The sequence below is a fragment of the Chenopodium quinoa genome, unplaced genomic scaffold, assembly GCF_001683475.1.
Source record: "Chenopodium quinoa cultivar QQ74 unplaced genomic scaffold, ASM168347v1, whole genome shotgun sequence".
Classification (NCBI taxonomy): domain Eukaryota; kingdom Viridiplantae; phylum Streptophyta; class Magnoliopsida; order Caryophyllales; family Amaranthaceae; genus Chenopodium; species Chenopodium quinoa.
This window is the reverse complement of record NW_018744501.1, coordinates 138,642-151,145: the sequence shown is the minus strand read 5'-3', so window position 1 is coordinate 151,145 and position 12,504 is coordinate 138,642. Positions and strand designations below refer to the sequence as shown.

At 41.4% G+C, this 12,504-nt stretch overlaps 1 protein-coding gene across 1 annotated transcript in view; it reads left to right on the top strand.

Moving 5' to 3' along the window:
* Positions 1-7,995, top strand: part of LOC110697891 (wall-associated receptor kinase 2-like) — a 33,028-nt gene extending 25,033 nt beyond the window's left edge. Inside the window, exon 5 of the mRNA XM_021875296.1 lies at positions 6,678-7,995. Coding sequence (XP_021730988.1) covers positions 6,678-7,250 — 573 coding nt within the window. The 3' untranslated portion in view covers positions 7,251-7,995. The remainder of the gene's footprint in view (positions 1-6,677) is intronic.
* Positions 7,996-12,504: the final 4,509 nt, after the last annotated feature.

Below are 12,504 nucleotides of genomic sequence, written 5' to 3'. Positions count from 1 at the left end.
CGCCGGACGCCTGCTATAATGTTGAGACAGGTCGAATTGAATTTATATTTGGATCAGTTGGCTTGGCGCCTGGTCTGATCATTTTAGCCATGAGCCTTTGATAGTTCTTAATGAACTGTGTTATGGGAGAGTAACCGGTTGTGTGGAACAAGCGGCGTGCCCCTCTTAAGTAAGAATAAAAATTAAACATGGAGAGTAGCCGACTGTTTGTTAGTAGGCATGCCCCTCTTAGGTAAAAATGAAAATTAAACATGGAGAGTAGTCGACTGTTTGTCAGTAGGCATGCCCCTCTTAGTACAGAATTGAATGAAACGTCAAACTTTTATTAAGTAGCCCTCGACTATTTACATCATTCAAAAGAAATATTTCTTAAGATTATCTACATTCCAGGTTCGAGGCAACGGTTGGTCGTCTGGTGTTTCCAGACGGTAGGTACCGTCCCTGACCTCTTCATAGATTCGGTAGGGTCCTTCCCAGTTGGGAGTTAGTTTGCCAGACTCATTAGCCCTACCAACTGCTTCCATTTTTCTAAGTACAAAGTCCCCCACTTTGAGTGGACGCCTGTGCACTTTTTTGTTGTATGATCTAGTCATTCTCAAGCGGTATATTTCATGGCGCAAGACAGCATTGCCCCTCCTTTCTGGGAGTGAGTCTAATGCCAGGCGCATGGCTTCCCAATTTGCCTCTTCGTCATATAGCATTACTCGAAGAGTCGGCTCGTAGTGTTCTATTGGAAGAACAGCTTCCGCACCATAAGTTAGGAGGAATGGAGTTTCTCCAGTCACCCCTTTTTTAGTCGTCCTAACGGCCCAGAGAACATGTGGCAATTCATCCGCCCATAGGCCGCCTGCTTGTTCAATCTTTTTCTTGAGACCGTCTGAGATGATTTTATTAAAAGCTTCTACCTGGTCGTTTGCTTGTGGACGGCCGACTGATGCAAAGTGGTGTGCAATTCCTTGGTCACCCAACCAGCTTTTGAGAACAGGCGTCTCAAATTGGGGACCATTATCAAAGACCATAGACATGGGAACCCCGAACCGAGTGATGACATTTTTCCAGATGAATGAAATTACATCCTTCGTCTTGATTCCCTTTACAGCCTCCGCCTCCACCCATTTAGTGAAGTAGTCGACTGCAACAAGTATGTACCTCCTTCCGCCTGTAGCAGGTGTATAGGGGCCCAGAATATCCATGCCCCACTTAGCAAACGGTAGGGGACTATGAATGGTAGTGAGGTCAGTAGCCGGACGGTGAATTAGTTTGCCAAACCTTTGGCACTTGTCACATTTTTTCACCATCTCCATTGCATCTGCTTCTAAAGTAGGCCAAAAGTAGCCCTGCCACCTTGTCCGTTTGAGCAAGCGTCCTACCACCTATATGGGAAGCGCAGTAACCAGAGTGAAGATCGTCTAGTATCTCTCGTCCCTTTTCTGGAGTAACACACTTTAAGTAGGGTTGAAAGTACCCTCTTTTGTGAAGTTCTCCCCTTATCATTTCAAAACTGGCTGCCTGTTTTTTTCAGCGCAGCCGCCTGGTGATGATCATCCGGCAGGGTACCGTCTGTCAGATATTCCCTGATTGGATCCATCCTGGTTGAGCTTATGTCTAGGATTCCAATAGGGTCTTCCTCGATTCTTCTCTTCTCCATTACTTCCCAAAAAACAGTTCGAGGAGTATCACAAGAGGCGGATGATGGCACAAGAGGCGGATGCCTGTTGTCTCGGCACTTGAGTCAGATGGAAATCTTCAAGGGAACCGACTGCCTGTCGTACCGCCTGTAAATACTTGATCATGGCCGGATGGGTTGCTTCGTATTCGCCATTATACTGACTCACTATCAATTGTGAATCGGAAAAGGAGTTTATCTTTCGTGCCCCTGCCGCCTTGCACATGCGGATTCCGGCTAGTAAAGCTTCATATTCTGCCTCATTGTTTGAGGCCTGAAAACTGAAGCGTAGAGCATATTCGTATCTGTCGTCTTCTGGCGACTGACATATGACGCCTGCTCCACAACCATTTGAAGTAGAGCTTCCATCCACATATACCTTCCAGACTTGGTCTGGATCTCGAGAATCAGGGGGACGAGTCATCTCAACAATAAAGTCAGCAAAGGCTTGCCCCTTCACTGCCTTTCTAGGCTCGAAAGTAACTTCGAGGCTCTGTATTTCTATGGCCCATTTGATCATCCGACCTAACGACTCCATGGTGGTCAGTGGCCGCTTGATAGGTTGATCTGTATACACGACGACTGCATATGCCAAAAAGTAGGGCTTCAATTTTTTAACAGCCATGAAGAGTGCAAGACCAAATTTCTCCACTAAGGGATACCTCAACTCAGCATTTTTCAATACATGACTGACAAAGTAGACCGGGAGCTGACAGCCGTCTCTTTCAGCAAGAAGAACAGCGCTTAACGCATGATTAGAGACGGCCAGGTACATGTAGAGTACTTATTTGGGCAGAGGGCTGACCAGCCTTGGCAAGGAATGCAAGTGAACTTTCAATTTCTGGAAGGCCGCCTCAGCATCCGGCCCCCATTCAAACCTTGCCTTCTTCTTAATGGCCTGGAAGAAATATAAGCATTTGTCGCCTGATCGGCTTAGAAATCTTCCCAAGGCCGCCAGACAACCTGTTAACTTCTGAACCTCTCGGACGGTACGAGGCGACTGCATGTCGATTACCGCCTGCACCTTCTTAGGGTTCGCCTCTATTCCTCTATGATTGATAAGGAATCCGAGAAATTTCCCAGACTCAACTCCAAATACACATTTCTTGGGATTGAGCATGACATGGTGCCGCTTGAGTGTGGCGAAAGTTTCTCGGAGGTCCGACAGATGATCTGTCTGAAGCTTAGACTTGACAATCATATCATCAATGTATGCCTCGACGTTTCTCCCGATTTGATCAAAGAACACAGTGTTTATCATTCGCTGGAAGGTGGCCGAGGCATTCTTAAGACCGAACGGCATAACCGTGTAACAGTATAACCCTTGATCAGTGACGAAGGCCGTCTTCTCCTGATCTTTCTTCCATAAAGGAATTTGATGGAAACCAGAGTAGGCGTCCATAAAGCTCATTAAGGCATGGCCGGATGTTGAGTCGACCAGGTTATCAATTTTAGGCAGAGGGTAACTTTCTTTGGGGCATGCTTTGTTTAAGTCTGTGTAGTCTACACACATTCGCCAGGTGTCATTCGGCTTTTTAACAAGCACCACATTTGCAACCCAGTCTGGGAAGTAACATTGCCGAATGAACCCTGCATCAAGCAGTTTTTTGACTTCGGTGGTTGCCGCCTGACTTCTTTCTTCGCCATGGTTCCGCTTCTTCTGCCTTACCGGCTTCTTTTTCGGATCCACAGCCAGTTTAAGTACCGCCAGGTCAGGACTAATGCCTGGCATTTCGTGGACTTCGAATGCAAAGATGTCCTTGTATTCTTTCAATAGTTTGTGCAAATCGTCACCCAAGACTTTCAGAGCAGTCGTCCCAACTTTGACTGTTCGGTCAGGACGTGAGTCGTTTAAGATCAGGTCCGTATGCTTACCAGCCGGGTGAGGGCGGAATTCGTCCGACCGCTCCTCCGCCAATGATTGCTATTTTCTGTCTTTTCTTGCGGCCCCCGTCTGGGCTGCCTTTCTCTTCTTGCCGCCTGCTTCTTGAACAGGCGCACTCTCCTTGACATTGTCAAGGTCTGTTTTTCCACCACTTGATCCAGCAGTCATAACAGTGGGCTTGATATCCGAGAGATAGCACTCTCGAGCCATCCTCTGATCTCCCCTTAGGGACCCGACTGTTCCATTATCCCTCTCAAACTTGAGCAACATAAGAGATGGGATTATAACAGCCTTGGAATTATTCAGGGTTGGTCGTCCTAGAATCATGTTGTAGGCCGAGAGTTCTTCTACTACCGGGAACCGGACTACCATGTGTCGTCCTTCCCCTTTTTCACCCAGGCGGATGGGTAAATCCACTCGTCCCACTGGGTGGACGACTCCTCCTCCAAACCCTACTAAAGGGTGGGATGCCGGATGTATGCAATCAGTCTGATATTTTAATTTTGACAGACATTTGCTACTGATAAGATCTTAGGAGCTTCCAGTATCTATAAGGATTCGGCCAACTCTCTGGTTGGCCACTTTACACTCAATAACGATAGGGTCGTCATGCGGCCCCCTTACCCCTCCTAGATCTTCTTCAGTGATGACAATCTCAGGAAATGAATATTTGGAGGGTCGTTCTTGGTGAACGGAATTTACATCTAGCCGCCTGATGTTGTCTTTTTTGCCCCTAATAGTGGGACCGCCTCCTGCGAAGCCGCCTGCAATGGTGTAGACGACTGCATCATCTGTATCAGAGCTGTCGGCCAGTTGACTCTTTTTGGCCGACTGCTTTTTCGAGGAAGTGTTCCCCGTGGATTTCTTGACATAAGAGTCAAGATCGCCTTGCTCAGCCAGGCGGTCCAGATACCGCATGAGACTGATGCATTCGTTGGTGTGATGACCAACATCTTCATGATAGGCGCAAAATTTTTCTTGGTTCCGGTTGCTTGCAGAACCCTTCATAGGGACCGGCTTCTCAATTGAGGTCCGTCCCTTGATTTCCTTTAGGATAGCTTGGCTATCTTTGCTAAACGCATACTTTGGGGAGTATGGTTTGAATTCTTTTTTCTTCTTCTATGCCGGCTGTTTAGAGGAATCAGCCGCCCAGACCTCTTTTCTTTTCTTCTCATCTTTGTTCGACAACTGTTTCTGTCGCCCTTCTTTTTTGTCGAACCTTTTCCCGTCCGACTGTTTTGTACTACAAAGATCAGTCGCCTGTATATAGGCTTCCGCTTCAATCAAGGCCTCTTGAAGAGTCGCCACCCTCTTTCGGACCAAATCAAATTTGAATGTCGATCCGTCTTTGAGGCCTCTGAAAAAGTCAGTGTAGGCTACTTCATCCAGTAACCCTTGAATCTGTATTCACATCAGGTTAAACCGCCTGATGTAAGAACGAAGCCCCTCCTTCTCGCCCTGCTGAATCGTTCCTAAATCAAGGGTCGTCTTCTTCGCAGGTATGTTCATGGAAAAGTTAGAGGTGAATAAGTAAGCAAGCGTCCTGAAGTTATTCACACAACCAGACGGCAGGTTGCCGAACCATTGTTGTGCGATTCCTTTGAGAGTCGCTGGGAAACACTTGCACCAAGTGGGATCATCCAACCCTTGAAGGTACATCAGGTTGGTGAATGCCATCAAATGGTCTTCTGGGTTAGTAGTGCCGTCATAGGCGCCTACTAATACATTTTTCACTTTGGCCGGCTGAGCGGCTTCAGCAATTTCCTTGGAGAAGGCCGACGGCTGTTCCCTAAGTCTAAGCAACCGTAGCTGCCAGTCCATAGGTTGGACATTATTTGCGGCATGCCCACCAAACAGAGGTGGCTGCAAAAAATATTGTTGTTGCGGTACAAATGGTAAGTTTGGTACCGCCTGGTCACTATGAAAGCCGGACTGACGGGAGGTACCGCCTAACTGACTCTCATGATGCGACTGAGTATGCCTCATCGAGGTATTGCGCAGACTGTCTTGGAAGTTTGAAGTGGAGGCCGACTCTGACAACCGGTCATTCTTCTTCTGTTCTAGCAATAACCGAGCATCTGTGTATGTTTTCTTTGACCCGTCCGCCTGAATATGACGAACAGGTTTCCTCTTTCCTGGAGTAGGAAAGCGGTACTTTGTGAAATCAAGGGCAGGCGGCTCCCACTTCCTAGAGTTAGGATGAGGGGTCGCCTCTCGCCCTTGAACTGGCTTCCTCTTCCCTGAAGTGGAAGGTTTCTTAGCCGACTGCTCCTTGGCCAAAGCAGGCTTCTTGTTGAGAAACTCTTGAATCTCTCCCTTGAAGCCCCTCATGAAGGTCATGAGTTCGTTTCTTGTAATGGGAGCAGACCCATCAGCCGGCTGCTGCTAAACAGGCGGTGCGCCGGCTGGATCACTGGGTCCAGTTTGAAGATGTTCTCGTTCCCTCCTTTCGGTATGACGGGTGCGTCGGGCCCTTAGGGTCCCGTCTGAAGCTGTGAGCTTCAACTTCAAATTCATTCTCAGTATCGTGGTCCGACTGAACTTGAGGGTCGTCTAGGGGACGCCTCTCTTCAGGAGTCGGTACAGACGTGGATGCCATCTTAGAAGTACTCTCCCCACAGACGGCGCCAAAATGTTTCGGGGTTTTCTGATGTCCTGCGGTAGAGTTACAATTCCGAGACTGGAACCGGACGCCTGTACCTGCAAAACAAACGGATGCTCCGGATGATTGGAGATCCGCCTCCGACGGTCAAGTTAGTACTTGATTAAGGAGTAATTAATGCGGAAATTAAAGTGGTTGGGTCTCTCTAGGTGAGAGTGTTTAATGTGCGTAATCCCCCTTAATGAGGATTAAGGGAGGTATTTATAACCTTGGGAAACGTGCCAATCCTAGGTTTAGGTTAACCTTGGGCTGATTGGGCTTCCCTTGGAAGTTGGGCCTAGGTGGCCGGTTTCTCCATTAGGCATGGAGTATGCCACGTGTCATGACATAATAGGTCTAGGGTGGACGAATAGGCGTGTGCCACGTGGCAAGCCCTGATAGTTCCAACTGGGGGACACTTGGCAGGACTTGATTGGCCCACGTGGCGCATTCCGATTGGTGGGAGCAAAATCCCCTAATCAAAGGTGACAGATTTTGGAGCTTCAAGATTGGTTCCACCGGAACAGAGTCAATTTGCTACAATGGTATTAGGAACCCGAGGATACTTGGATCCTGAATATTTGCAGACAAGTGAAGTAACTGAAAAGAGTGATGTTTACAGTTTTGGTGTTGTCTTGGTGGAGTTATTGACAAGGAAAAAGGCCATTTCTACTGCTAGGCCCGAAGCTGAGAAATGTCTCGCTATGCACTTCCTCCTCAAGTTAAGAGAAGGTCACTTGTCGGACATTCCTGACATGAACATAGTGAGCGAGGGAACAATTGAAGCAATACAACAAATGGCTAATCTAGCTAAATGGTGCTTGATGTTGAAAGGAGAGGAAAGGCCTACCATGAAGGAAGTTGCAATGGAATTGGAGACTATCAGAAAGAGATCTCATGGTTCCCATCCATGGAATGATGATGGATCTGTTAAAAAAGATTGTGAATCTTTGCTCGGGGAAATTCAAAGATCAGACGAGTATGGTGGTTGTAGTAGTGGCATCGAATCTAATTCATACGACTCTCACTTGCTCTCTTCTCTGAGAAGTGGCAGATAAATTATAAATCTCTAGATGTTAGTTGTAGTGGTAAAATACATATAGTAATGATGGGCATAATTAATTCATAATAATAGCTATCCAGGACAATTTTATTTTCATATTTAACCATATATGGAGTACATTATAGCTAATTATGTAAAATATAGATGTTATGTTTTATAAAGAATTTTTTATTTTTTTATTTTTTTTGACGCATTTATGAAGAATAATTGAATTGTGTATGTATTACACAATTTTATCCTTACGTATGTCATGAGTTCAGGCGGTAAATTAAAATAGTTCCAAATTTTTTGTTAAAATTAATAAAGGGAACTAAATAACAACACATCATTTTATTATTAAAAACAAATTTTGTACACTAGTATGAGTTGTACCACTTACGGTGGATAATACAAAAAACATGGAAAATTCAAAGGCTCTCTCGTCCGCCTCTCGTTATCTAACCTTCAAAATTGACGCTTTAGATTTAGACATTAAAATGTAATTAAAAAATAATTGAATTGTGTATGTATTACACAATTATATCCTTATGTATGTCATGAGTTCAGGCGGTAAATTAAAATAGCTCCAAATTTTTTTAAAAAATTAATAAAGGGAACTAAATAACAACACATCATTTTATTATTAAAAACAAATATTGTACACTAGTATGAGTTGTACCACTTACGGTGGATAATACAAAAAACATGAAAAATTCAAAGGCTCTCGTCCGCCTCTCGTTATCTAACCTTCAAAATTGACGCTTTAGATTTAGACATTACATTATAATTGTGTTTTTTTTTTTAAAAAAAAAAAAAAAAAAATAATTGAATTGTGTATGTATTACACAATTATATCCTTACGTATGTTATGAGTTCAGGCGGTAAATTAAAATAGCTTCAAATTTATTTTTAAAATTAATAAATTAAAGGGAACTAAATAACAACACATCATTTTATTATTAAAAACAAATATTGTACACTAGTATGAGTTGTACCACTTACGGTGGATAATACAAAAAACATGGAAAATTCAAAGGCTCTCTCATCCGCCTCTCGTTATCTAACCTTCAAAATTGACGCTTTAGATTTAGACATTAAATTGTAATTGTGCTGTATTTGTTATTTTTTTTTTTAAATAAAAAAAGCAATAAAATATTTGTTTTTAATAATAAAATGATGTGTATGATGAATTTTTCAATACTGGTGACATGGCATTCGAATTGAATTGCAGAATTATTTGTGTTTTAGAAATAGTTCTCGGGAAAATAGAAGTTAACCTTCAAAATCTATTTTTTCAAAGGGTATTATAGTCAATATTTGCATTTACTTATGGATAACTTTGTAATTTTGGGAATAAAAGAGGTTAACGACGTGAATGAAAAATGGAGGATTCAAAGAGCTTTAATAGCAAAATCAACAGGTGCAATAGAGCAAATCAAGCTCACGAACTATGTTAATGGAGGAAGACGAAAAGTCGTACCCTTTGGGGTTAAGCATGTCCTTCATTTCTCCATTACTCTTAGGGTTATCATTTGATTCGGCGACTAAGCCGTGGGAAATAATTAAGGTAGTGGAGATGGTGAGTCATAAGGAGGAAGCTTCAAGAATCCATTTCCATGGAAGAAGAAACTTCAAATGACGTCAATTGGTAGAACCTTCAAATGGCGTCAAATATGAGTTTAGTGAATAGTTAGCATGCTTCCTTGTTCCTAATATTTACAATTGACCCATTAGATAAACATGATATGTTTAACAGAATGATCAACTGGGGCAGATCCTGATCCTAAGACCCTTAGTACCCGCTTTGCTCTTTTATGATCTATAAAGTATTGTATGTAGAAACGTAATTTAAGAAAATATTAAAGAATGTGAGTAATTGTAAAATACAATTGGAGAGATAATATAATTTAAAAGGATGAGTTTGGGAAAGAAAAAAGGTGAATAAAGTATGTAGGAGAGAGAATATGCAAAAAATTTATTATTGTGAGGTTGATCGAAGGGGTACGTAAGATAGTAAAAGTGTTATGCTAAATATAAAATAGAATTAATTAAACCAAGGTGAGTAGAATAAAAAATAACAACATTAAATAGAAAGTGAGTAAAACAAAAAAGAACAGAGAAAGTAAAAAATATTTTCAGCAGGTCTTATATAAGGCAGACTTAAGTTAATTTTATTGTAAGACGGTCAATTTAAGGTACTTAACTATTTTAATGGTAACTTTAATCTCTTTTAGGGTAAATTTTATTTTTTATTTATATATATTTTTTGAAACCAGGGTAATTTTATTTGTAATGAGTTTGATTGTATTTTATTACATAATTTCTAAAGAATACATGATATGAAGGCTAATATGATTAATCTAGTACATTGTAAGTGCTTTTTAGGGGTAAAGTTTATGTTAGGACAATGGTAACATTATATTTTAGTATATAAGGATAACTTTAAGCCGTCTTACAATAATTTAATGAATGGTCCGTCTTAATTAAGAGTTTATACGTGAAATCTATTTCCATAAACGTTAATTTTGCTCCTAAAATATGTAAGCCAATTTATGTGGTATTTCCTTGTTTTCTTTTATACTTTCTATTTTAATTGTCTACGTGTGTCAATGCATATTTTTTTTTACTATAACCTACTAGAATATTAGTAAAAACTATAAAATAAAAAAATATAGGTAAAATATACTTTAAAAATACCTACTATGGATGATTTACTTCTAATAATCTAAACTAATGTTTATTATCTAATAATTCCAACTAACTATACTGTCAGTTTGCCTTCAATGGTCCCAACCAGTCAACGACCTATTATAATAGATAACCATGACTCGTGTCAACACATGATTGGTCTAAAATTTAAAAAAAAAAAAAATAAAAACATAAAAATATATTAAAAAAAACCCAAAATTCCCAGCCACCCATTCCCCTACCGGCAAATTCTAACCACACCGAAAACCGGCCAGCCACCTCCTTTAACCACTGAAATCGGCCGGCCGGCCCTCTACCACCCATCTGACCCACCCCGAACCCTAAACCACCAATCAAGCCCACCCCAAACCCCAAAACCACCCATCCAACAACAACATGCATCACTCGCAACGACCAGTAATTCAGCACACTAGCCCACCAACCCTTCTCACCCATCACAGCCACAACTCCCGCAACAACACTACAGCCCGCACCACTTCAACTAGCCACCAACAATGTTCGCATCTTCTATAGCTTTAAACAACAGCCCATTCAGCCGTAACAACCACCAATTCAGCTCCTACAGCCCGCTACATACAGCCAGCCACACAGCTCACCAACACGCACCAACCAACCAATCAATTCGCACTCCCCTGCTCCTTCAAACCACCATCAACCTCCGCACCGAACTATGAAGCACCAGCCACGCAACCTCACGCACCGCCCAACCACCTTCTCCGCCTCAATTACACTTCACCTATTCGACCACCAACAATCATCAATTCGCCACCAATTACATCAATTTCGGACTCCAACGTCTTCAATCTTTGAATTGTGCTCCAATTTGAATACCCAGCCGGTGGGGGAAAGGATGGCTGAGAATTTTGGGATTTTTTTAACTTTTTGTTTTTATGGTTTTTTTAAAAAAAATTTGGATTAATCACGTGGTGACACGTGACTATTAAAATCCAAAAAAAAAAAAAACTTTTCTGAAGGTTACCGGTCATTGGAACCATTATAGGCAAACTGACAGCATAGTTGGGATATTAGATGATAAACCTTAGTTGAGATTATTTAAAGTAAATTGTCATAGTTGGTGTTATTAATGTGTATTTTTCCAATAAAATATTCCCTACATTTCACAATGATAATACTGATTGAAATCTTTTGACTTTTAAAAATAAGTAAAACTCCTCTAATATTCTCTAATTCTATATATTAGAACAAAAATAGTCATATGGGGTCTAGTTTGATTCACCTTGGTGTATACATTATTAATATCTACCTTTTATAATTTTTTCTACTGTGAGATTAAAAATATTTGCGTCAAAAATTTACAAAACTTGCATTGATTTACGTAAACAGAAACATCATTCTGAAACGGAGGGAGTATATCGATCCTAATAGCATTCATTATGACTAGGGGTGGGACTTTTCAAACCGAACCATGAAACCGTCCGTTACCGAACCGAACCATCACGGACCGAACCGTTTATAACCCACTAATTTTAAACTGAAAACCGAACTGAACCGTATAATGTCAAACCGAAACCGAACCGAGCCAATTAATGTTAACCCGTTACGAACCGTAAACCAATAACAAACCAAACCGTTTATAAACCGAAACCGTTTGAACCGATTAATGTTAACCCGCTAACTGTTTAAACCGAACCGTTTATAAACCGAAACCGTTTAAACCGTAGGAAAAAACCGTTTAAATCGAACCATTTACAACCCGCTAACTGTTTAAACCGAACTGTTATAACCCATTAAACCGTTTAAACCGAACTATTTTCAAACCGCAACCCGTTTAAACCGATCCGATTACAAACTATTTAAACCGAACCGTTTACAACCCGTTCCATTCAAATTGAACTATTTACAGCCTTTAACAATTTGTTAGAATACCATGAAATATATTTGATGTTTAATATAATTTAACAGTACAATTTTTTTTTACATATAATTATTGATTTAAATTTGTAAATTTTTTTGCTATTATCAAATTAAAATTATATTCTTGTATAACTAAATTAGGAGTTATAAATTAAATAAAAAAATGAAAAAATTTGGCCACCCACCCAATCCAACCACCCTCCACCCACCCACCACCGTAACCCACCCTAACACCACCCCCGCCGTCACCCCAGACCCACCCTAACACTACCCCCCACCCACCACCGTTACCGTAACCCACCCCCACCCCACCACCGTTACCGTAATCCATAGGCGGTTCTGAGCCGGAGCGAGGTGGTCGATGGAACAGGGCCCCCAAATTTGAGGGGCCCCAAAATCTAGATATATGTAATTAAGTTTGATATAATATTATGAAATTGCAGTTGGTGTAGTAGAGCAATTGTACTTTGTATACAAGGTCTTGGGTTCGAGACATGCATGATACAATTTTCTAATTTTTATGGGAGCTGCAGCTGGCTTCGAATTCATCCAAATACATTGAATGTAGCCTCCCTCTAGAAACCTCCGCCCAATTAAACAAGCAAACCCAATTTTTTTCCCAAAAATTCAGATTTTTTTTTTCCCAAAAAATTTTCAATTTACTATTCTAATTCCAAAAATACTCT